Source organism: Cololabis saira, chromosome 4, assembly GCF_033807715.1.
Source record: "Cololabis saira isolate AMF1-May2022 chromosome 4, fColSai1.1, whole genome shotgun sequence".
NCBI classification, from domain to species: Eukaryota; Metazoa; Chordata; class Actinopteri; order Beloniformes; family Belonidae; genus Cololabis; species Cololabis saira.
Window position 1 is genome coordinate 8093261 of NC_084590.1, and position 26368 is coordinate 8119628.

The following is a 26368-nucleotide window of genomic DNA, read 5'->3' on the forward strand; positions in this document are numbered from 1 at the left end:
AATATCAACAATTTCTCTGTTACACAAAGTAAAGGATTCATTGGACAACAAAGCATTGTACATTTTATATAACACTCTGATTGTTCCATATCTGACCTACTGTGTTGAAGTTTGGGGAAATTCCTGTAAAACACACATTCAGTCAATTTTCATTTTGCAAAAAAGAGCCATAAGAATAATCAGTAGAAAACGATAGAGATAGAGATACAACAAATCCATTATTCCTTCAGTTAAAATTGTTGAAATTCCATGAATTAGTAGATTATAGTATTCTCCAAATTATGTTTAAGTTTTTTAAAGCTCATACATTTTTTTACCAATAAACATTCAGAAAAGATTTGAAAAAAGAGAAAGCAAGTATAACTTAAAAGGAACTGAGATTTTTTTTAAACCAAGATTCAGGACTAAATTGATGGAACGTGTCTTGCCGCTTTTAATGATGATGTAATTCACTTTGAATTACCTTGTGTTGAATTCTGCTGTACAAATAAACTTGCCTTGCCTCTCTGATTTAGCTGTTTTCCCCATGTGTGCTGTATGATGATGGTTGCACCGATGTAATAACATTGTTTTTTGGATGACCAAAATAAACCAAAAAGAAAGAAAAAAAAGAAAGAAAAGAAAGCGTTCCCGGGCGGGCCAGCGTGAGTGCCCGGTCCCGCCAGCAGGCGGCGCTGCAGCGTCTGCTCCACTGCTGTTCTGGACAGAAGAAGAACCCGCTCCTCGCTGCAGCTAGCTGGATCGGACATGGAGCCGAGCTGGAGCGCGTTTCTCTTCCAGGTAAGACCCGCCGGAGCACGGTCCCGCAGGCCCGGTCCCGCAGCTCCGGCCCGGCAGCTCCGGTCCCGCCGGGCTGCGCAGGCGCAGAGCGCTGCCGCGGCGGCTGCAGCAGCGCTGCAGAACCGCGGGGTCCGGGCTAGCTGCGGGGCTAACGGCCGGACCGGGCTTTGTTCGGTCCGGCTGGGTTCCCTCTGGCCCCCGGACCGGGACTGGGACCGGGACCCGGAGTAGCCCCCCCGGACCGCCCGCCCGGGCGGTGCCGGGCCGGCTGCGTGTGCGTGTGTCCGGGTTTGTGGGTGAACATGAGGGGGTTTGTTGTGCTGGCTATGCTAAGCTAGGGCTAGCCGGGCACGCTGTGATCCCGGGCAGGACTGAAGCCTCGCGAGACCCGCGGGGGAACGAGACCCCCCAACCAACCCCCCACGGTCTCGCAGGGATGCGGGAAACACGCACACTGACCACATGAACCAACTAAAACACCAACTAAAACACCACCTGATCCCCCACAGAGAAACACGCACCAACCCTCCAGAAACATACACACACACGCTCCCACACACACATGCACTTCCACACATGCACACGCTCCCCCCCCACACACACGCATGCACACACGCACACGCTCCTCCACATGCACACGCTCCTCCAAATGCTCCTCCACATGCACACGCTCCTCCACATGCACACGCTCTTCCACAAATGCTCCTCCACATGCACACGCTCTTCCACATGCACACGCTCCTCCACATGCACACGCTCCTCCACAAATGCTCGTCCACATGCACACGCTCCTCCACACATGCACACGCTCCTCCACACATGCACACGCTCCTCCACATGCACACGCTCCTCCACATGCACACGCTCCTCCACAAACGCTCCTCCACATGCACACGCTCTTCCACAAACGCTCCTCCACAAACGCTCCTCCACATGCACACGCTCTTCCACAAATGCTCCTCCACATGCACACGCTCCTCCACAAATGCTGCTCCACATGCGCACGCTCCTCCACAAATGCTCCTCCACATGCACACGCTCTTCCACAAACGCTCCTCCACATGCACACGCTCCTCCACATGCACACGCTCCTCCACAAATGCTCCTCCACATGCACACGCTCTTCCACAAACGCTCCTCCCCATGCACACGCTCCTCCACATGCACACGCTCTTCCACAAACGCTCCTCCACATGCACACGCTCTTCCACAAACGCTCCTCCACATGCACACGCTCTTCCACAAACGCTCATCCACAAATGCTCCTCCACATGCACACGCTCCTCCACAAATGCTCCTCCACATGCACACGCTCCTCCTCAAACGCTCCTCCACATGCAAACGCTCCTCCACACATGCACACGCTCCTCCACACATGCACACGCTCCTCCACAAATGCTCCTCCACAAATGCTCCTCCACACATGCACACGCTCCTCCACAAATGCTCCTCCACATGCACACGCTCCTCCACAAATGCTCCTCCACATGCACACGCTCCTCCACATGCACACGCTCCTCCACATGCACATGCTCTTCCACAAACGCTCCTCCACATGCACACGCTCCTCCACAAATGCTCCTCCACATGCACACGCTCCTCCACAAACGCTCCTCCACATGCACACGCTCCTCCACACATGCACACGCTCCTCCACATGCACACGCTCCTCCACAAATGCTCCTCCACATGCACACGCTCCTCCACATGCACACGCTCCTCCACACATGCACACGCTCCTCCACACATGCACACGCTCCTCCACATGCACACGCTCCTCCACAAATGCTCCTCCACATGCACACGCTCCTCCACAAATGCTCCTCCACATGCACACTAGGGTTGCACGGTATACCGGTACCAGTATAGTACCGCGGTACTAGAGTTTTGAAAACGGTACTATACCAGCATTTAAAAACAAACGGTACTTTTATATATTTTTTCTATGCAAACGAATTGGTAAATTGGAGCCTGTCTCTTTAAGCACGGCAAGGTCCGCGAGTGTGACGTAGTTGCAGAAGCAGAGCCGCCTCCCCCTCCCACTCGCATGCGGAGGAGAGAGAAACGAGAAGGCGCGTGTTATTAGACAGACAGAGCGGGTTGAAATAAAATTGAAATAAAAAGAGATGGCAGCTGCAGAAAAGCCCGTACTTTTGGACAAAATGGGGGCCCGAAGTATGGTGTGGAAATATTTCGGGTTCAAACCGAGCGATAAGGGCGAACCACTGAACCAGACGCACCGCAGTGCAAGCGCTGCTACAACGCGTGTCTCGCAAAAGGAGGCAACACTTCAAACTTGTCCAAACGTTTAAAGGACAACCACGCGGACTTCTTCCACGACTTCAGTCAAGAACGACAGCTGATAACTTTGTTCACCAGTTCACTGCACTGTCATGTCATGAAAAAAGTACAGAGCCTCTCCCAGCCCGTAGTAAACCTACAGCAGCCTACATACAGAGTTAAAACATGTCCATGGTTAATAAATGCAATTTTTAAAATATAAAAAAAAAAAAAATTACATTCTTAAAATATTTAAATAAATTCCACACACTAGAATATAACTTTAATATATTTTTTATATTTTAATGTTTCATATATATTATAAACCATTAAGGCAATTAATTATATTAATTAATATTATATATTAAAACACACTTTTGTAAAACATTCCACTAGCCTACAATATCTAATCCTATCCTACAGGACTGTCTCAGAAAATTAGAATATTGTGATAAAGTTCTTTATTTTCTGTAATGCAATTTAAAAAAAAAAAAAAAAAAATGTCATACATTCTGGATTCATTACAAATCAACTGAAATATTGCAAGCCTTTTATTATTTTAATATTGCTGATTATGGTTTACAGTTTAAGATTAAGATTCCCAGAATATTCAAAATTTTTGAGATAGGATATTTGAGTTTTCTTAAGCTGTAAGTCATGATCAGCAATATTAAAATAATAAAAGGCTTGCAATATTTCAGTTGATTTGTAATGAATCCAGAATGTATGACATTTTTGTTTTTGTAATTGCATTACAGAAAATCACAATATTCTAATTTTCTGAGACAGTCCTGTAGATAATAGAATGATCCTCAATTTATTTTTCTAGTTATGCCCATTTAATGTTTCATGTGGCCTATAGTTTCAAAACACAAACCTTTTGAACAATGAGAACAAGTAAAATAAAGCAATGGAATTCAAATTAAAATGACCATGTTAATTAAAATACTGTACCCCCTCCCTCCCCCAATTACAGAAGTCCAGTGCTCCTGGCTCAGAGAGGGTGACACCACCCACTCAGAAGCAGGAGTTTTTGCTGCTACAGTATTTTATTTAACATCGTGACTTTAATTTGAATGGCATTGCTTTATTTTACTTGTTCACACTGTTCTAAAGGTTTGAACATTTTAATATCCCATGCCAATTATTTATTTTATTTATTGTTGTTATTGTTCCCAAAGTCTGCTTTAAAATAAAGGAAAATATTGACATTGAGAGAGTTCCACCTTTTTACAAAAAGTATCGAAATACATATTGGTATCGGTATCGAAACAGAAATTTGGTATCGTGACAACCCTAATGCACACGCTCCTCCACAAATGCTCCTCCACATGCACACGCTCCTCCACAAATGCTCCTCCACATGCACACGCTCCTCCACAAATGCTCCTCCACATGCACGCGCTCCTCCACATGCACACGCTCCTCCACACATGCACACGCTCCTCCACAAATGCTCCTCCACATGCACACGCTCCTCCACAAATGCTCCTCCACATGCACACGCTCCTCCACACATGCACACGCTCCTCCACATGCGCACGCTCTTCCACAAACGCTCCTCCACAAATGCTCCTCCACATGCACACGCTCCTCCACAAACGCTCCTCCACATGCACACGCTCCTCCACAAATGCTCCTCCACATGCACACGCTCTTCCACAAACGCTCCTCCACAAATGCTCCTCCACATGCACACGCTCCTCCACATGTACACGCTCCTCCACATGCACACGCTCTTCCACAAACGCTCTTCCACAAACGCTCTTCCACAAACGCTCTTCCACAAATGCTCCTCCACATGCACACGCTCCTCCACATGCACACGCTCCTCCTCAAACGCTCCTCCACATGCACACGCTCCTCCTCAAACGCTCCTCCACACATGCACACGCTCCTCCACACATGCACACGGTCCTCCACACATGCACACGCTCCTCCACACATGCACGCGCTCCTCCACAATGAAACTTACGCACGTGCTCCTCCAAACACGCACCCACCCCCCCACAGCGGTAGAAGTTCCTTGGGGGCTTTGCACACAGATGGTTGTTTCCATTTTCTTAACACATAGAGCACATGTGACAAACTCATGGCTCGTGGGCCAAATGCGGCCCGCCAGAACTATAGACATGGCCCTCTAGAGATTAAAAGTCATCAGCACAACGGGCCCTTTGAGGTCATTCCTGATCTGGATGTGGTCCAAAAAAAGTTTGACCCCTGTACATAAAGAGATGACCTCGTAAAAGCTTTTATCACCTGAATTACCAATATTTGTTGTGTAGATGAACTCTGTTTTGTGTCTTAATCATGGTTCCTTGTTTTTTTTCCACAGCAAACCAACGATGCGTTGCATCACCAGCATCAACTAGCTGGGAACAGCCTCTTGCCGCTTCTCAATTCTGGAACAGAACCACCCGATGAGAAGCCAGTACTGCCCATTCTTCTGGACCAGAAACCACCGGTCAGTTCTGCAGAACACCTGAAAGACAGTATGGCTGGAGGAGGAGGAACAGGAGGAGGAGGGGGTTCGGTTCCTATGATTAAGAAGGAGCCTAAATCAAAGACCCCCTTCATTTGTGCTTACTGCAACAAGGCATTTCGAGACAGCTATCATCTACGACGGCATGAGTCCTGCCACACCGGTATTAAGATGGTGTCACGGCCTAAGAGGACCCAAATGGCCCCCACCATGGTGCCCCTGGTGTCCACGGTAACCCGCGACAACAGTGGGAATCCTTCATATGTCACTACTGTGGCAGGCATCCTGACCACAGCCACGACATCAGCGTCCACAGGAACGGGCATCATGGCCCCGGTACCACCCCAGCAGACAGCCCCCAAAAAGCCCCCGAAACCGGTGAAAAAGAACCACGGCTGTGACATGTGCGGGAAGGCCTTCAGGGACGTTTACCACCTGAACCGCCACAAACTCTCGCACTCCGATGAAAAGCCGTTTGAGTGCCCGATCTGCCAGCAGAGGTTCAAAAGGAAGGACCGCATGACCTACCACGTACGCTCGCACGACGGCGGCGTGCACAAGCCTTACATCTGCTCCGTCTGTGGGAAGGGCTTCTCCAGGTATGTACACCTGGACCAGTTGGAGACGAGGGGTTTTCAGATGGCACTTTTCCACTAGTACCTACTCAGCTCGGCTCGCCTCCACTTGGTTTTGCACTTTCCCACTAGGGGTCTAACGTGCCGAGTAGATACTTTTCTGTATCTATTCTGCCGAGGTTCTAAGCGGCTGAGAGGCTGCATCTGACATCATCACACTACAGGCCACCGATTGGTCGGGGGGTTGGAGTCAGACGTCTGAGTCAGGAGGTGGAAATCAGCGAAAGAGCGACTCTGACGGCGGCTTCTGGTTCATTTTATTTGACCAGCGTAAAAGTCTATTTCTGATCCAACTCTGAGGTGCAGATGTTCCTAAACCTGGTGGCTGAGGAGAGAATTAAAAAGGGATCTAGACGGGGGATAAGGAACAAGATCTACCAGGAACTCTGTCACTTCATAGCTGCTCGCGGCTCCCAGCTGACTTTTCGAGAGGGCAGAGACGAACAAAAGAATAAAGGCTAGTTGCTTGAAGCTTCTCTCATTTGTTAACTTGATATCGAACACAAGCCACAGACCCAGCAGCACATCTATCATCTCCTCCAGGTTCTACATCTTTAGTGTTGTTGTCTTCTTCCTTTAGATCACACAATAGAATACATCACCGCAGCTTCGCTCCAACCTCCTACTTCTGCTCCAGATGCTGAATTGTTATGGAAAAGAAACCAGGCCGAGATGAGTAGAGCAGACTAGGTGCTAGTGGAAAAGTGCCAAGAGTAACCTGGACCAGTGGACTAATCAGTCCCAACTGAAAGAACTTGTGTTGGCTGTAGTATTTACCTGTGTGTTTGGTGTCTATCACCTGCAGACCTGACCACCTGAGCTGTCATGTCAAGCATGTCCACTCATCAGAGCGGCCGTTCAAGTGCCAAGTTACGGTAAGACCTGTGCATCACCGTGACGTTCTCATTCAAAATACCCTTCAAGGATGCGTCTGGAGTACTTGTTTTACTGATTCTAGGTGTCCAGCAAAGAGGACGATTGCCTTTATTTGAATAATTTTAATAAAATTGCAGTTACGAAATAGAACATTAAAAAACAAAGTAAAATAAAAGGATAAATGAGCTGTCATAAGCTCGTTCAAATGAGATTACTTCAATTTTATTTTAGTCCAACTTTGATTTGACTTCTCTGAGACAGCTCTGGAAAGCTTTTTAGTTAGCAGCGCAGTGAAAAGCCATTTATTATTACGTCTAACACTATTATATTTTGCTATCTCAAATTGGACCCAAAGCAGAGAGAAACTGTTTTGTGAGTGGCAACACTGGACCTCCCAACGTGTTGGATGTTCTAGAGGCTGGAAGATTCACTAAAAGACTTTCTCTGTTATTGGGAGTTTGATGAAGATCAGATCTAATTTAGGCCAAATTACTGCAGACAACAAGTTAATTCTGGAGGTTCATGTAGTAATTCTTGCTGCTGCACTTTTGAATGTCTTTGATGGATCACCTGCAAACTGACGCCGTTATGGAAAGTTGTGGGTTCGACCTTATGACCTGTTGATCTGCTGTTGAGCAGAATGCAGATCGTACTAACCCAGTCTCCTTTTGTGTCAGGCATGTACGTCTGCCTTCGCTACCAAAGACCGCCTGCGCTCCCACATGATCCGGCACGAAGGTAAAGTGACCTGCACCATCTGTGGTAAAATGCTGAGCGCCGCTTACATCACCAGCCACCTGAAGACCCACGGCCAGGCCAGCTTCAACAACACCTGCAACAGCAAAGGTAGGTCACCTGTCACCGCCTTGTCCTCAGTGAGCTTCATAATGTGCCCCTTCACACAGACACGCCCAGAACATCCCACTCGTCCACGGCGTCGTCAGCCACTCAGGGCAAACCTGTCTGTGAGAAACAGTAACGGTAACTAGGACAAAGGTATCCCCAGACATCTGGCAAATGACCGTTACTACAAAGTTGAAAAAGTACTACAGACATTTCTTCTTCAGATGTTTGTGTTTGGCTTTCACTTGAATGTTTTTGTGGGACCCTAAATGCCAGTGATGGTCAGAACTCAACACCACTGTTGTAGAGTCGGGCTCCTCGCTGCTGTCACGTTTGGGGTCCTTCCATTGTTAAGCTTTTCCAGAGAGTTGTGTGTTGTGTCTCAGTACTTCATAAAATCCCAAAAGTTACATACTCGTCTGAAAGTTTATAGCCTATAGTATTCATGACCCGTGCAAATATGGAGGGTTGAAGATACTAAAACCTGGAATACATTATTTCATTGTCAGTTCGTCCTACTTGCTGTGTCCCGGACCCATTTCATCATTTACCTCCATCCTCTCGGCAGTATTTTACATTCATAGGACATCCATTTCCACCGCTATGCTGATGACACCCATTTCTCTCTCTCTATCAAACCCAGTTGAGCTACCCGTAAGCCCCGCCCCCTTAGTTACAGTTACTAACTTGAACAATCAGTTTCCAGTTTTACGATGGTGTCTGTAAAAACCTTGTCAAGCATGTACCAGTGGTACCAGTACTTAAGACACATTGAATTAAATATCTTTTAATCATAAGCTCCATGGAACAGTTGAAGGTTCAGGACCTTCCAGGGTTTTCTGTGGAGCTCAAAACTACAGATGTCGGAGTTCTGGGGCCTGTGGAACGGATTATAGGCAAGTCCGTTATGTAAAGAGAGGATATTCTGACTTCAATCTGGCTCCAACAAAGCGCAGCCGCTAGCAGACAGGAGCGGGCTAGTCGGGCCAGACCCTGGCACCAGTGGAGCTCTCATCGGAACAGGGTTATGTTAGTCTGAGCAAGACCACACATCTCTCTCCATTTAAATCCTACAGCGCCTTCAGGTCGTCCAGGTCGGTTTCAGATCGGTTGGCCTGTTGGGGCCCAGGTAGCTCAGGGGGTTGAGCACCATGCCCAGAGGCTATTACCCTCATGCAGCGGGGTGGTAGTCTAGTGGCTACAGAGGAGGACTTGGGTGGGTTCAAGCCCTGGAATGGCAACCAAGATGAACCACTTTGGGCCCCTGAGCAAGGCCCTTAACCCTAATTCCTCTAACACACACATTGCCCTAATTGTGTATGTGTCTCGGATGTAAGTCGCTCTGGATAAAAGCGTCTGCTAAATGACAGTAGTAGTAGTAGTAGTCGATGCAGGTGGTGTGGGGTTGAGGCTCGGCCTGTCGCCCCTTAATGCATGTCTGCCCCCTCTCCCTACCCACGTTTCTTGTCTAGCCACTTTCAAAATAGAAGCCCATAGAGCCACAAAAAACAGCTTTAAAAACGATTAAAGGGTCAGTTAGCCAGTTATAATTTTTGTTTTAATTAAGCGTTTTATTCAACCATTAACGGGAGAGCCTGTGAAACTATAACATCCGTCTGACGCGGTGAAGGAGCTGCTGTCCTGTGTTGCCTGTAACCACGTCTGTCTGTGTGTCTCTGAATAGGAATAAGTAACCGGCAGTGGAACCACTCAGGCTCACAGAAAGGTAATCCTGTAGCTCCCAGCAGAAACCCCTTCGTACTTGATCTGGCCAGTTTTTCTTCATCATCTACTCTTAGTTAGTCAAGTTCAAAGAGTTCACCTCTCATAACCAGTCCATGAAAGGTTCCTTTGGTGTTGCTTGTGTGTCTAAGGTTGTACTTCATGAAGCAGGATCAGTAGATGATTTAACTACAAACTGGACCACGACACTGACTAGATGCACACTACCCTGCTCTGCCGCTGCAGGTCATGTAACCCCACCCAGCTCTTGTTTACGACCTCGTCTTTGACCAGGCTCATCAATTGGCAGATTTAGATAACTACACAATGCACCAGTTTATAAAACATTTTCTTAGAAGTGGAGGCTGTTTGGAGTCCCCATGATGAAACTGAAATGTCTCCATATGGGTAAGAGAGAAGAAAACCTGTACTCAGCTGAGATTCTTGCATTCATAGCCATAGCATTCATAGCCGAGGATTGGGTCCGTCACCCTGACGGACCCAATCCTCTGCTGCAGAAGCTGGCTGTAGGCCGGGGGACATTGAGTCTGAGTAGACCATGTTCCACACCTCCATTGTTGGGGCAGCTGACCAGAGCTGTGGCCATAAGGTGGTCAGTGCCTGTCATGGCGGTAATCCCATAACACGGTAGTGGACACCAGCAGTGAGGGATGTCAAGCTGAAGGAGTCCTATCCAGAGGCAGCTGATGAATACAGCAAAGGCCAAGAGGAACGAGTTTAAGGAGGCCATGAAGAAAGACTTCTGAACAGCTTTGAAGAGATTCTGTCCGCTACATAATCATATCTTGGACTGAAGAGGAGCAGTGTGGTGTTTGTCCTGGCAGTGGAGCGGTGGACCAGCTCTACACCCTCAGCAGAGTCCTGGAAGGGTCATGGGGGTTTGCCCAACCAGTCTAAATGTGCTCTTTGGACCAGGAAAAGGTATTCAACCGTGTCCCTTGAGGACTCCTGTGGTATGGTTCCCCCAGAGTATGGAATGGTGGAATCCATTCTATGGGCTTTGTGGCCCCTCTACATCCGCTGTCAGAGCTTGGTCCACATTGTCGGCCGTAAGTCTGACTCATTTCCCGTGATGGTTGGACATATCAAAGCTGACTTTTTCGTCACCAATTCTGTTCATTACTTTCATGGACAGAACGTCTAGGTGCAGCATAAGGGTAGATGATGTTTAGTGGCTGCAGAACTGGGTCTCTGCTTTTGGCAAAGGATGTGGTTCTGTTGGCTTCATCAGGTCATGACCTTCAGCTCTCACAGGAGAGGTTCATGGGCGAATTCAAAGAATCAGCACCTCCAAATCCAAGACCATGGTCCTCGGTGGAAAAGGGCAACTCTTCAGTCAAAATATCACCAGTGAGGGAGTAATGGAGCGGGAAATTGACAGGTGGATTGGTGATGCGTCCGTAGTGATGTTGATTCTCCACTGGTCTGGTAGTAACCTAAAGAACAAGATTGCAAATTCAAGTGGTGGAAATGAGTTTCCCTCCTCAGGGTGTCCGGGCTCTCTCTTTTTAAAGGCGGAGTGAGAAGCACGGTCATCCGGGAGGAGTTCAGAGTAGCATTGAGGGGAGCAGGAGGAGGTGGCTCGGGCATCAGCATGCCTCCTGGACACCTCTTTGATGAAGTGTTCCGGGGATGTCCCATTAGGAGGATATCCCGGGTAAGACCCAGGACTTGCTGGAGGGACTACGTCTCACTCTCCTCGGAACGCCTTGGGTCCCCCCAGATGAGCTGGACGAAGTGGCCGAGGAGAGGGAAGTCTGGGTTTCCCTGCTCTGGCTGCTGCCCCCACAACGCCACCTTGGCTAAGCAGAAGATGGATGGATGGAGATTCCGAGAAATCTTTCTGACCCACACAACAGTGCAGAGACTCAAAGTCTTCAGTTAAGCGGTAAAATTGGACATTTTCCAAACCAAACAGGCACTGGGGATCCAGGACGTTCCTGAAAAGCAAACTCCAGAGTTTGCTTTTGCTAGATAGCCGTTTGAGTCCAACAACCCGGCCCAGCTGCTTCACCACCTGAACATCAGAGAGGAACATGCAAGGCACTATTATGTAACTTCCTGTGCTGGCTTTTAGTGTGATTTTAGTGCATACTTGCAGATCCTGATGGCCTTATTTTGTCCGAATCTATGAGTTCTTCAGATGCTGGTTCTGAAATCCGGAACAAATACAGTCCCAGCTAATTTATCCTGAGATCGGACCATGTAATGCTCAGAGAAATACAAACAAGATCTCTGAACCAGCGGGCCTGGGAATGTTAGACGATAAAGCCCAAGACAGCAGAATCAGAAGACTGGACCAGGACAGTTGGTCTGGAAGAGTTTCAGGAGAAATCCTCTTCTGTCTAACAAGAACCTGGAAACAGGACTGAGGTCCACAAACCTGCATGTCCAGAACCATGTTTGGAGGAAACTAGCAGAACCTCCTCAGACCCACTGAAGCACGGAGGTGGAGGGGTGCTGGTCTGGACCTGGACACCTGTCAGTCCCTGAGGGGACCATGTCTTCCTCTGGAGACCAGACCAGGTGTTGGAGGGGTGCTGGTCTGGACCTGGACACCTTTAACTTTCCTTTGTGGCTTCATTTTTGTTAAATAATTTCACAGTGAATTGTTCATGTCAGGTGGTATTTGTGTGATACTAACACCCACTACAGTCAGATAATCTTATTGTTTTCACACAAACGGAGGGAAAAGAGGGGTCCTAACCTTTGTACATGACTGCAGCTTGAGTAGTGTGCATCTAGCTGACATTAAGACAACTACAGATGTTTTTAACCATGTGCTGCTGAAAATGAAAGCTTTGAATGAGAGCTGGTTGGTCTATTGATCCTGCTTTTTGAATTTACCCCTCAGGTGAGTTGACGGTAGGAGAGATTTTAAATAACTCCTTCCAAGTCCTAATAGACAACCGTCACAGAGGTAGGTTTCTTCAGCAGCATCACCACAGTAAACACGTTTTCATGATCAAGTTCACGCTTACCTTCACAGCAACCAGCCGAGGGGCTGCTGGATATCCAGATGTTGGAGGGATGCAGTGTTGTTTCAGTCTCTCTCAACGGATTTGCCCTTTTTCTTTCTGGTTTCTCTTCTCACAGATGCAAACAATGTGCACAACAGCTCCAACACCACGCCAGCCACAGACTCTTCTGCCATCACATCGGCAGCGAATCGCAACGCCATCGGGGGGAATCCGGTCACCGTGGCTGCTCAGATGAACGTCGCCACCAACACCGTCAACATCACGTCAGCGGTCAACCTGCAGCACCCGGTCACCATCACGGGCCCCGTCAACCTCACCTCCATCAACATCCCTACTACGGCGCATATGAACCTCGGCCACCCGGTCGCCATCAGCACCCCCATGCCCATGAACATCACCGCGCCACTCAACATCACCATGAGGTCCATGGAGAGCATGCCCTTCCTGTCCCAGATCCTGCCATCGTCCCCGCCGTGGTAGAGCTGCACCGGCTCTGGTAGCGGCTCTGGTAGCGGCTCCGGTAGCAGCTGGTAATGTTTGAAACTGCCTTGCAGAAAACAGGGACATCAGATGTGAGGAGGATGTCCCTGAGACTCGGCTACTAGAGCGCAAACGTCAGAAGGTTAGTAGTGGGGGTTCAGCCTCTCAGTCATTATTGAGGCGTCGTTTCACACCCGTGAGTTCGTCATAGGACTTGGCATGTCCACAACGCATCGGACAGTCGTTCTCCAGAAACATCCCCAGCACCGATGTGTTACGGAATGATGCTTTATTTATTTACGGTGTTCTTATGTAGGAAATTTCTAAAAACAAGTTTTATTTCTACTAATTACTTGAAAAACTAAGGTACTTAATCACATTTAGAGTAAAAATCGTGGTAAATGCCGCACCAGAAGTCTGAAGGCAGATCCGTCTGAAACTGCTCATCGGAGGCGTTTCTACTTTCAGGGGCTGCTCTGATTGGTTGCTCCGGAGTCAAAGTTGTAAGACGTCTCGTGGTGATGCGTTTAGCTGTTACACTTCAAGAAGGAAACGGAACAGATTTGTTGAAGTTCAAGTTGAGCAAGCTCAATTTAGGCCAGCTGAATTAGCATTACGGACCAGTTTTACAGAGCGACAAAAACAGCATGACAGAGTGAGGTTGAAAAAACATATTTTTTTAAATAAATGTATTTTTATAATCTTTTGCAAGTGAAGACAGCTCATTTTCCTTCTCTACAAATTCTGGATACTGAGGCTGAGCTTGTGGCCTGGTTGCCCTCTGGTGGCTGCGGGACGTCTATGCATCCATGCCGTCTCTGATAGAAGCAGCTCTCATGTCCTCCAGCTGGACCTCAGTCTTCATCAGCAGCTCTGACCTGCTGGACCTCCACAGAGCACTTCCTTCAACCTCTCATGCTCACGTCCTAGTGTGTTACCACACGACTGCTTCCATTACCTGGATGATGTCACAGGCTGCGGTACGTGTAGGACCCTCTCTACCTGGAGAGGTTTGTGGCCTCTACTTACAGCTCAGAAAGGACAGTGGAGCAGGGAGAGACCAGTCCCCTGGTAGGACAAGAGACCAACGTTAGAAGAAATGGACTTTCGTACCAGTCACAGGTTCAAGCCTCTAAAATGCTCCGGGTGCCGGTCTAGATCGATCTGATCCCTGACTGTAAATGCCTCCTTGACAGTCTGGTCTAAGACACAAGCTGCTGCGTTAAATGAGGCGGTTTTTCATTGGGACAGAAACACAAAAAGAACTTTTTTCTTCATGTTTGATGTGGTTTCATGTGGACGGCAGTTAAAACATTCCCAGCTGCTACTCGCTCAGATCAGTTTCATATCCATCTTACTTTGCAAGCTCTAGTCGTTGGCTTCAGTGTGATGGATGTCCGACAGACGGGGCATCACCCAAACACATCAACTTATCTGCTGTTGGGAAGTGAAGCTTCTCTGATCTTCTTCGGTTCGGTTTGAAGGACATGAAGGTGGCCACTCGCACGGTTTCTTCTCCACTTGCCTCCAGACGTTCATGCGTGGCGACGTCCGGCGGCGGACCGGCTCCTTCTGCTGCTCTTGTGTTGAGTTGCTCGTATGCTTCCTCTTAAAGTCACTCTAGGGCTTTTTGTTGTTTTAATGGACTTGTCAGTATTCAATAGTGGCTGAATGTCTCGGCGTCATCAGCGCCTTCCCAAGTGGACGTTTCTGGGAACCTCCTCGTCGCTGGGAGTTCTGGTGTCTCTGCCAGCGGTTTGGGTGTCGTCTTATCAGGACGCGAGGACCTGCTGAGATCACGTCCATTCGGCTGGGTTTTTATCAACGTGGTAACTGTCAGACACACCTGTACAGGTGGACGTGGGAGGACTTTTACTGTAATACGTAAAGGTAAAACCTTTTTTATTGTTGAAATAAAAATCATCTGATCATGGTGGGTCTAGTAAACACAACTTCAAACAACAAAATAGAACTTTTTTCTCATTTATTTAACAATGAAGCCAACTGACTAGTGATTTCCGCTTGAAGAGCGTTGGAGCCCAGACAGTTTTAAAATGTTTTTTTAACTTTTCCAGAGTGAAGTGCAGCTACAGCCGCCTCTCTACGACCATTGCTGATGTCTCTCCTCCTTGGACTCACTATGATCGAATGGTTTTTATTATGTTTTTACACCAAAAGGGGGTGGGGGTGGAGGGACGAACTTCTGCGCATGTGAAACCAGCTCTGTAGTTTCTTCACATGATTTTAAATGTTCTCTCTGCCAGTCAAACTCAGGAAGGCGACTGAGGGTGGTCTTCTGGAGGTTTCTTTGCCAACATAAACCCCTTGTCTCGAAGCCAACGGAGATCAGACGTGGGCCTGAGGGCGTGAGGCGTCTTTAGACTCCAGCATCACAGGACTTCCTGTTTTAGGAGAGCCGCTCTGCATCAGGTGCATGTCTGAGTTTAGTACCAGTGGGTGGGAGGAGCTCAACGGATGTAGTGAAGCAGCACGAGGATTGATGGCATGTGAGCGTGTGCACTTGAGGCCCTTGCTTTAGATTTTAACCCTAAAAAAACTTAAGACAAGATTATTATTTAAAAGCTGCTCTTACAGCGAGATGACAGAACTCACAGTGCCTTGTTAAAGTCTTCTTAAAGATAAAGCTCCATCCTGGTGGACTTGGTTCCCCGCAGGATGATGGTGCTGCCGCCGTGCTTCGCTGTGGGGATCCTTCTCTCCACATGATAAACTTTGTGCCTCGTTCTAGTGCCAAACCTTTTGATTTCCTAATGTCCAATATTGATGGGTCTGAGTGATACCTTGTAAATAACTTTGGCCTTGAGCTGTTTGCAGAGCTCTCTGGTCTTTGTTTAGCTGTTACAGATCATGTGACACATGCTCGTCAGTATGAACTGTCAGGAAGTGTCTCACTGTTATCGATTAATGTCGCAATTCTGCACTGGCCAATGTTTCTGGATGAAATCTGCTTCAGTGGAGTCGGTCATGTGACTGTCCACCACTCCTGGCTGTAATCCCTTATCCACAAACGTCTGGACAGATGTTGAAGCCGTCACTCCACACATGGACAACGCTAGAAATGTTGCCCTCTTTTTCCTCGGCTTTTCTTCTCATTATAATTAGTTTATGAATTTGTCAGTTTCCACTGCATGAAAGCTTCAAAGGGAAGTAATCCCGGCTCCCTGCTGCTGCATCCGTATTAACTTCCATAAACCTGACGGTCTGTGTTTGACGTCGGTTCTAGCCCCTCGTGCGTGTCACTTCAAAATAGAAGTCTGTTGACGAAGAAGTCTAATACAAGACGCATTTAAAATACTCTGATCCGAATAAAGCATTACGGTCTGCAGTGTGAACGCAGCCTCAAAGACCAGATCCACATTGAGGGGAAAATGGTCTGGGTGGGTTCTGAAAGACGAGCTGATGGTTTAGGTTAAGCTTTCGTATGTGTTGTATTTTTAACATTTCCGGCTGCTATATTTTTAGATTTAGGTACAAATGTAGGGCCTCGTAGTGGAAGTGCGAATTCATGTTTAAAGACTACTTTTCTTTTTTCTGTACCTTTCACCCCATCTAGGTCCATTTTGTCCACAAATACGCCCAAACGCGTCATTTAAGGGTGTGAGGCATCATTAAATGGTAAAAGGAGTCCTTTTACAAGGCACTGTCAGGTCTGGAACGCTGCGTTTACGTGGCGTGATAGCAACTCACAAAGAAGGGGTTCCATCAGCAGGGGTCCAGGGTCCTGGTACGGGGCCTCCAGTTCTTGGCGTGACTTTATCAACGTGAACCGTCCCACAGGGAAGGGTTTTCAGCGACCTTGATAGGGCAGAGACGAGTGTAAATTATGATTCATCTCATTTGTCCAGTGTACCCCCTACAGTGGGGGGTGGCAAACTTGACTCCCACCACTTCCTCCACCCAGCACACCACATACACAAACAACGCTTCCACTACACAACACATCCCAGTAAGAAGCTCAGCAACCAGTTCAGTTCCTTTCATGTTGATCTCATTTCTCTAGTTCACTTTTCCTGCTACTTCCTGTTTGTTGATGTGAAATATTGAACCTGTTGCGCAACATAAACGTCAAAGAAAATGTTGAGTCAAAAAGTGGTTGTCGTGACTAGGGCTGCACAGTATGAAGAAACGTGCCATATCATAGTTGGAAATGTTGACATGACCTTTGTTATGTAAACCAGTTCTTCAGTGTTTGGTGCTCATGTCTTTTCTGCTTTATTGCTCAAATTGACCCCTGGCAATAAAGGCAATGAAGTCACAAAAATGTATATGTATTACTTCTATATCAGCAGCATGACTTGTATAAACCAAAAAAACTGCATTCTGCAGCACTCTTCAGGCATATTAGTGTCTAAGTTGGCAAATTAATATATTTAACATATATTTAGAATGCATGGCTTTTAATAGAATATTTGTGACACACACATTTATTTCACGTGTGTGTGTGTGTGTATGTATGTATATATTTTATATATATATATATATATATATATATATATATATATATATATATATATATATATTATATATATATATACACACACACACACTCTCACATGATGATATTGTGATGAAAAAAATTCCATATACTGTGCATCCCTGGTCTTTACCAACGTCCAGTGAATCATGGGGTTCAACACTGGACCTCAGGATCCACTGTAGATTAGACAACTGAAAGGAGCTGTTGCTGTTCCTGTCTCCGAGGTTTTACCCCAGATCCCTGCTAATGGTAGTTGTCCTTAAGTAGCTACCGCATGTCTGGAGTAAAACCAGTGAATGAATTTTCGTGGTTGATAACACATTTTCAGGACAGACTGAATGAATCAAGTAAACCCCCACGTGGGCAGTGCAACGGTATTTAAGAAGACCTTTTTAAACAGATGATGAATTCTGGAACTTGTACTTTGGACTGCCCAGATGTGAGAGCCACTGAGCTCCTAGCTGGCTCGCCAATATATCCATCAATAAGTACGGTGATGTGTGGAATGGCATTTTTGGAAAGATATTTCAATTTTTTTCTTTTTTTTTTTGTTGATGCATGGGTATGACTGACCTGTGCAGGTTTGACTTCAACTTTATCAAAAGAACACTAAAACGCGGTGAGTGAGTGTGTGCTGTCATTTGTTCTTGTTTCATGTACAAAATATTTTGGAGGACGCCTCTAACTATTGAAGCTTCCTCCTCGATGTGCTGTGTGATGGAACGGTGGTGGAACAGTCCTTCATCCGCTGAGACAGCTGACCACCACTCCGCTGTCAGCTTTATTTTTCAGAAGCTGGTCATTGTGATGCACCACTTGACAAACAATGTTGAAATGAATCAGTTGGATCTATGTTTGAGCAAACTCTTGTTTTGGTGAACTTCTGCCTTGTGGCGTTTCTCTAATTTGACTCCAACCAAATGTGAAAAACAAAACATTTGTTTGGCCAAGTGATGATTTAGAGAACTTTTGTTCTGACTGAAGTTTTAATGAATTTGGCAGACGTGAAGGCAGATGAATGTATATGTTTGTACAAACCATTTAGTTCAGAGGACATGTTAGTTATGTCACACATGCAAGGAAAAAAAAATAACATTTTTATACATCCTTTTTGTATTAGAACATTAACAATGGTAATTTTTGTAAATACCAAACTTAGGCTTTCTGATTAGCAGAGAGGTGAAACATTCCTACATTTTTTTAAATGTATGTCTATTGCAAATGTTTCATGTGCCTTTTATTTGGGTTGGTCTGAATAAAAGAAACCGGAGCGTGATTGTGGACTGTCTGAGTCTCAGAGGGAAGGGGCAACTCCTGAAGCCGAGGTTTCTGGGGTTCTGGTCCAGGTCCGGACAGGTCCACTGTGTCTCCACGGGCTCACAGTTGACTGCTCACCATAGAAGTGCCTCAGTGGTTCACTTATCAGAGGGGATTGGGGGATTTGTGCCAAATTATAGTTTGTATATGAGGACAAAGACATTTTTCCCCTTTTAGTAACTATTAAATGGAAAATGTAGCAGACTGTGTGAAGTGTCTTTATTTAAAAAAATAAATAAAATCAGTACTGGAAGAGAAAAGGCTTTTAAACTGGAGAGGAGCCCATGCTGTGCAACGTGGAATGCATGGACTTATGTTGCTGGAGCTTGATGTCTCGTGGGTGGAGTCGGATACGGTTGGCTGACAATTTTATTTGCAGACGCCCATTATTTTATGTGATTCCACCTGGGCTCCTGAGCTAAAAATCAGAGGTCCAATTACAAATCTGTAAGCACTCAATTTGGGACAACTTTGGTTTGCATGTGTTTAACACATTTACTAGCTAAATCTGAGTATTTCCAGTTTAATCAGCAGATGAGCTCCCAGCTGAAGATGACTTCAGTGTCAGAACAAGGACAGTGCCAAGTGATCCAAGGTTAAACTCTGGAAAAGGAAGTATTCTACAACCTCAACATGAGCCAGCATATACACAAGATCAAAAATCGTTTCACCAAAAACCCCCATTTACTCACTGGATTCAAAAAAGGTCAGAAATTCTGCCCTCGTGAAAAGAGTGTTTCCATGGTCATGAAATTCCTGGAAAAAGTTTCTGGTATCACCTGGTATAATTTACTCCAGATTTAGTTTTTTGTAGCATCTTGAGGTGCCTATTTTTGGTAATCATGTTTATTTAACATACCCAACGACACCATACAAGAACTAGAGAAAACATTGATATGGCCTGTAAAGTCCAGGGCTTTTATTTTGAAGGTTGGTAGACGTTAAATAAATGTACTTTACAGGATGATATTATGAAGCTGGAATAATTTTATGAAAAATTAGACCAGCCATGCTGGATGTTAGCTCAAGCAACATGGGGGATGCAGTTTTACGGAAGAGTATTAGGGCCATGCAGGAGAAAAAATATTTGAGAGGGGAAGATTTTTTTTTTATTGTGCACTTTGAGAAAAAAGTAGAAATGTCGAGATTAATGTTGAAATACAATTTCGAGAATAAAGTCAAAAATTCAGCTTTATTTACTTTTTTCTCACCATTTTGACTTTTCTTGAAATTGTACTTCAACATTAATGTCAACATTTTGACTTTTTCTCGAAGTGCATAATGAAAAAAAAAAATCTTCCTCCTCTAAAATATTACTTTTATTTTTCTCCTGCCTGGCCCTAATACTCTTCCGTACAGCTTTGGTTAGCCACGCTAAAGGAAAAATAAACAGGAAAATCTTAAGGCGGCTCAACAGACTGCCTGCGTTGCACATTTTTCAAAAAAGCTGGAACCAGGGCAGATGATGTCCCTACAAACACGACAACTATCAGCTGCGAGCCGTGAGACGACAGCCAACGTTGGACCAGTCCGTCACCACATCTCAAGACGTGTCATCAGCTGAAGTGAGGTTTCCTGATCGCTTGTCAGAGGTAACGGACAAGGCAAAAAATCTGGAATGCTGGCCCCGAGTTCTTAGGGCCCTCAACTGCCTTGGACATAGTTGAGCAAAAACAGAATATTCTCAGAAATGGAATAAAGAACCTTTTGCAGTTGTCAATGCACGAGCCTCGTCTAAACTGGAGTGTTTGATTTGCTTCAGTCCAACTTGTCAAAGTCAACAAGTTCTTGGAAAACTTTGGGTCATGAGGAGGGGACACTCTTTCTGGAGTGGATACAAGGCAGGCTTGCCACCCGTCCCTTAAAATACGGAATTGTTGCGTAATTGGGAATTAAAAGTTGCGTTTATTGATTGACCCAATACGGAACGCAACTTAAAGTACAGGATATATTAAAGACAGCAACATGTGTTGGTACGCTCTGTTATTTATTGATGTCATGTCACTTCAATCGTTTCAGTAAATTCAACTAAGGTGAAACAAATATATTAAATATATATATTTCAAGCCTTTATTTGTTATAATTTTGGTGATTATGGCTCACAGTTTATGAAAACCCCAAATAAAAAATCTCAAAAAATTTGAATATTTTACGAGATCAATAAACAATTCAATCATCAAAATGATAACAGAAAAAGGCTTAATATATCTTGCTTTGCATGTTATGAGACTATGTAATATATTAGTCTCACCTTGTAAGTTGAATTATTGAAATAAAGTAACTTTTACACCATATGTTCTGACCTTCACCATTAGGCTATATTTATATTTAATTGCATGTACATCTTGGCTGATGTGACATACATAGCATTTCAGTTGCTATATGGTTGGTTGTCTGTACAGTCATGCAAGTTCAATGCTATTAAAGCACTTTAAACTTTAAACCAAAGCATTTAGTTTTTTCATATAAAATAAATACATTTATATGCATTTTAGAAGTTTTTTTGGTGCCTGCGCTACTGAAATCGGGGTGTCCCTTATTTCTATTTCTGAAAGGTGGCAACCCCAATACAAGGCAACCAGATGGGATTTGGACCATCTTCATGTTGTACTGGCTGTAGCACGCAGAGAAGACTAAAAGTTACAAGTTGCACCACACCCCTGTTAAAATGTTGATGTTTGATGGCGGACTGATGCTGTGGTCTCACCTAATAACTACCAGAACCAAAGATCAGAAAAGCCTGTAAAGACCTACTGTTTCCAGTGAGGACGTTGATTTTCCAGAGCAAAGCCAAACAAGTTGCTCCTTTCCTTGTCCGGTACAAAGATGGATAAACTGATGCTACGTTCATGAGTGGAGATGAACAAGCACATCAAAGGTAATTCATGTGTGCGATATATCAGTCTGATGGATTTTGTGTTAACACAATCGGATGACACCAGTTTTCATGCATACTTTTATAATTTATAATTCACTTAATACAAATGATGGTCATCAATTATTTTCTTTTTTTTTCTTTTTAATTTTGTATGGAAAAGGCAGTCAACATACACATGGAGTCCTTTTCCCTTTTTTTTGTGGGAAATAAAAGCAATTGGTCCAAGGTCCAAGGGTAAATTGGAGGTCTGTAAAAGACCAAACTTCTGTGTGACATAAATCAGTCCTCTAGGAGCTTCACAGTCTTCTTTAAACATTTCCCTGAAAGTATGTATCCTCCTCTGAATCTTCAGGTTTTTACCCATTCTCCCCGTCACAGTTGTGATCCCTCTCCTACCCTCATGCATGCAGTTTTCTTATTCATTCATGACCTACTTCTGTCTGTCCCACATTCTTACATTGTTAACTGTCCACTATGTACCTACGAACTAAGGGAAGATTACATTTTCAACAGTTTCAAAAAGAAAGGGAAGGGGACTTAAAACTTTGGTACGGTTATACTGTCATCAATTATTTTCAACTGTAAAACTGCCTATGTAATATAATTTATGTTATCGCTATCTTTTTTTTGTGTGTGTGGCTCTAGTGGCCTTCATTCAAGTTGTAGAGAGAGAGAATATGGACGACATGCAGCAAAGGTTAACCCCTGTGACATCCAGCGGGCCACGTAAAGCCATCTTTAAAATAAGTACGGTATTGGTATATGGTTTTAATTCTTATTTGTACTTATAAAGTAGCTTATGATAGCTTGAGCTGCCAGATATTAGACATAATGACGCCCTGGAGCCCTCAACTGACCGCAAGATGTAATTCCACAAGGACAATAGTATCCAATTTTGTTTCAGTGTTTATAAGTAATCCACATTACAAAATTCAGTTTAAGCTAGCACATATTGGCAGTCATTGTGTCAATATGTGAATTATTTGACTCCATAAAGTCATCATAAAAACATTGTAATATGAGGAAAGATTGGTAACTTGAGTGGGATAGTCAGTGGTTTTGTGTTCCACTTTGTTCTGTCTGCAGGGTTCATGGGCCGTCTTGTTCAAGACAAAACAGTGAAAGAGGCCACCAAGAAAACATGAGGATGCTTCTCAAGTGGACTTTGTATTTACAGCAGAAGCATGACTCTGCAAATTAAAATGACAGGAGGAGGTCTCAGAGAGGAAGGTCTTTGAGATGAAAATGGATTGTTAAAGTTTCCTTGTTTCACTCCTGCTCCAACCAGTGGTGAACCATGAGCTACTACCGCTGGCCTTCACCTCATCACAGAGAAAATAAATCATCGCGGAGAAAAACAACAGTACAATGAATTAAAAGGTTTTAACAAGTGCAAATTTAAATAACGATGACAAGAATGTAAACAAATAGACCATAACGTCAATAACATTCTCCGCAACAAGAAACATTCTCAACATTAACTTAGCAAAACTGGAGACCATTTAGGCTACATAGTTGAAATTAAATAAACATACACTAAAGCTGAAATCTGGAAATGTAAAATGAGATCACCCAAAATGTCACCACGTGACGCTGCCGAGGGTCGTGTCATCACCGTAGGCGGCGCTGTGAAATTACAGCGCATTAGAAATCATTCACACATTGACAAATATATTCATCCACATTCATTCTTCCGTTTTTTATTACTTGAATTTTTTCTGTGAAAGGCCGCCTTGAAAAAGGCGATGCTATCAAGCTAGCCACAACGTCATTCTCATCTTCTGCCATTTAACTTTATATTGCATTAAATTAAATGAGATAGAAATAAAAAAAACATTTTTTTTATTGAATAATTTATTATTATTATTATTATTATTATTATTATTATTATTATTATTATTATTATTATTATTATTATTATTAATTATTTTTTTAGGCCTTCTCTAGCATAGAAGGCCCTGAAGGTTCCCCACTGGCTCCAACTTGTTCATAAGACGACTGTGTAGTACCCGTTTGTCTGTGGTGTGCAATCTCTAGATCTGAGGAAAATGTTGCAATGCAAACAAAGAGCAGCATCTCTAAACCGTGTAAAGGTTTCAGATGTAAAAGTAAAGTAAAAAATCTGACAGAAGTGCTCATATCAGCTGCGAGGAGGGATTTAGGCTCACGCTAAAGCCCTGGAGAACGCAGCAGAGCGAGGGTCTTCGTTTTAGAGTCCAACGGCCTCCATCGTTCAACTAAAGAACGCAGTGCACTGGACATTAAAAAAGCAAATATATATGATGAAACAAATGAAAGAATGAAAAATCTGGTCCTTCTGGGTTATGCAGCTCCTTTACCAGCCGAACATAGCAGCGTCTACCATATGCTACATTATGATGCGTTACTTTGTTACTATGCTGAACACACAAGTATCTAGTTTATTATCATTTGATTCATAATTTTAACCTCCACATACTGTCAAATACAGAAAAATTAACGTCTCCAGTTTGAGCAAAAGTTTTAAATATCTGATACTCGGGTTTCAGGCTTAATGTTTTTAATTCTTGAGCATTCAAATATTTGAAAGATCTGTAAGATACTGTTTTAGGACTTTTCATTAAATAAATGTCACTCACCAGTCCTGATGATTTCCATCCATGTTCCCACTATCCTGTCAAAATTCACTTTTAGAGCAACCAAAAAACAAAAAAAAACAACACCATGCGATTTAAATCTTTTTTTTAAATATTTTTTTATTAGAATTTTTTCTCATTACAGCATATTTGTACATCAAGTAATACAAGTTTGTGCAAAGAATACCTGTTTTATAATTTAAGAAAAAGCAAAAATAAACAAATAAAAAATTGCATGTACATATGAGAACACATGCCAGCATATGCTTCCAAGAAAAAAAGAAAGAAGGAAAAGACAAATAATAAAATAATTCTGAACACAATAAGGAAACACATCTAATATACATGTAGACAGGATAACAATAACTTCAGTCAAATAATGTAGAAGGCACTCATTAAAAATAATAGGTCACAAACATGTCAGATGCCAGATGTATACACATGTATACACAACTTGTATACATTATTACATTATTACTTTTTAAATGGATTAATAATAAATAGCTGGCATTTACTGAAGCCAGGCCATCATGACTGAAATGAAAGTATATGGGTGGGGTTCCTACTGTAGAGAGGTAGGTGGTGCAGCATGAAAGTGGTGCAGAACTGTTAATTGTGGGTACAGAAAAGATATTGTAATGCTTCATTTTTGCTGCACAGGCCGTCATAGAGCAGTGCCTCATAGTCTCTGCATGGGCCAGCCTTCGATAAACTTAAGTCATGGAAACACGAGGCTGAAATATGTCATATGATGTTGAAATTGAATTCGGAAACCATGGTTCTTAGCCAGGAAAGGGTGGAATGTCCCCTCCAGGTTCCTCATGTACCAACATGTACACATGAAAAAAAAGTCTACTACATCATGTTCATGTAGAAGTCATGATGAACTAAAGTCAGCTTTACGTGAATTTGTGTACCGCCACGAAAACTTACCAACTAAACCAATAAACTAACCAACTAACTAACCAATAAAGTAGTGAGACTCGCTTTTAGACACCAAAAAATGTTCCTCTAGATCTGTAGAAGTCAGGAGGAACTTAAAAAAGTGTTTGAGGTTGTTTGAGGTATTTACACCTGGAAGATGAAACAAATCACATATAACCTCATTTTTCCAGAAACCAAAAAACAAGGCAGAAACAAAACCTCTGAAAAAATGCAATCTCCTGAGAGAACAAAATAGTTTTCTTGAACAATTACATTTTTTATGAATAATTATTGGACAAGATTACCATACTATCTATTAACAAGTCCGACTATTTATTAGAGAGCTGCAAAGTAGAGATAAGATTTCTCCCACTTTTCTGGATCATTTTGCAGATTGGAGCGTTCGTTTTTAATATAACTAAAATGATTTTACTACCCCCCCCCCCCCCCCCCCCGCCCCCAACATCAGGAACTTTAACTCACTATCAATCTTCATACCATGGATGTATTATATAACTGGATACAGGATCGAAAATGGCCGCCCATTCATTTCAATGGAGTTTGCTCCATGGATGTATTATAGAAACTGGATCGGAGACTAAAAATGGCCGCCCATTCATTTCAATGCATTCTGCTCAGCCAGCGCATAAGCCGAAAAAATCTCTGACTTCCGGGTTTACTTCCGCATACAGCGGCCCATAGAGCATGCGCAGTTGAGTCACCTCCCATGATGCTCTGGGGCCTCCCATCATGCCCCGGGGCAATGACGCGAGTATTAATATAATATGTATTAATATAATATCTTAATTAATGTATATTATTACATGTATAGCATTACATATATTATTAATGTATTAATATAATATAATTACATAATATATATTAATATAAAACATCCGTGGAATGCACGGACACGGCTGTGACGTCAGCCGTGACGTCACGCCCAGAAAGAGACTTTTCTTTTACTTTTCTGGCCGTTATAAAACATTTTTGACGGATATAAAGTCCATGACTTAAAAATATAGAATACAAAGAT

The 26368-nt window shown here is 44.0% G+C and overlaps 1 protein-coding gene across 4 annotated transcripts; it reads left to right on the top strand.

Annotated features, from left to right (window-relative positions):
- The first annotated feature begins 704 nt into the window (after positions 1–704).
- LOC133441446 (vascular endothelial zinc finger 1-like) lies at positions 705–19117 on the top strand. 4 transcript variants are annotated; one of them, XM_061718748.1, is made up of 7 exons: positions 705–780; positions 5396–6141; positions 6983–7052; positions 7731–7899; positions 9581–9622; positions 12494–12559; positions 12736–19117. In XM_061718748.1, exons 1-7 carry the CDS (start codon positions 748–750, stop codon positions 13098–13100), a joined length of 1491 nt encoding a protein of 496 aa, XP_061574732.1. In that variant the 5' UTR covers positions 705–747; the 3' UTR covers positions 13101–19117. The 4 variants fall into 4 exon arrangements, with proteins under 4 accessions (XP_061574732.1, XP_061574734.1, XP_061574733.1 ...); XM_061718750.1 differs by lacking the exon at positions 12494–12559; XM_061718749.1 differs by lacking the exon at positions 9581–9622.
- The last annotated feature ends 7251 nt before the right edge of the window (positions 19118–26368 follow it).

What these genes read in the sequence shown, in the direction of transcription:
- LOC133441446 (XM_061718748.1), top strand. Translation starts at nt 748, where the DNA reads ATGGAGCCGAGCTGGAGCGCGTTTCTCTTCCAG. An exon ending in GGAGCGCGTTTCTCTTCCAG is followed by an intron (nt 781 to 5,395) that starts GTAAGACCCGCC and finishes TTTTTTCCACAG; the next exon opens with CAAACCAACGATGCGTTGCA. An exon ending in CGTTCAAGTGCCAAGTTACG is followed by an intron (nt 7,053 to 7,730) that starts GTAAGACCTGTG and finishes CTTTTGTGTCAG; the next exon opens with GCATGTACGTCTGCCTTCGC.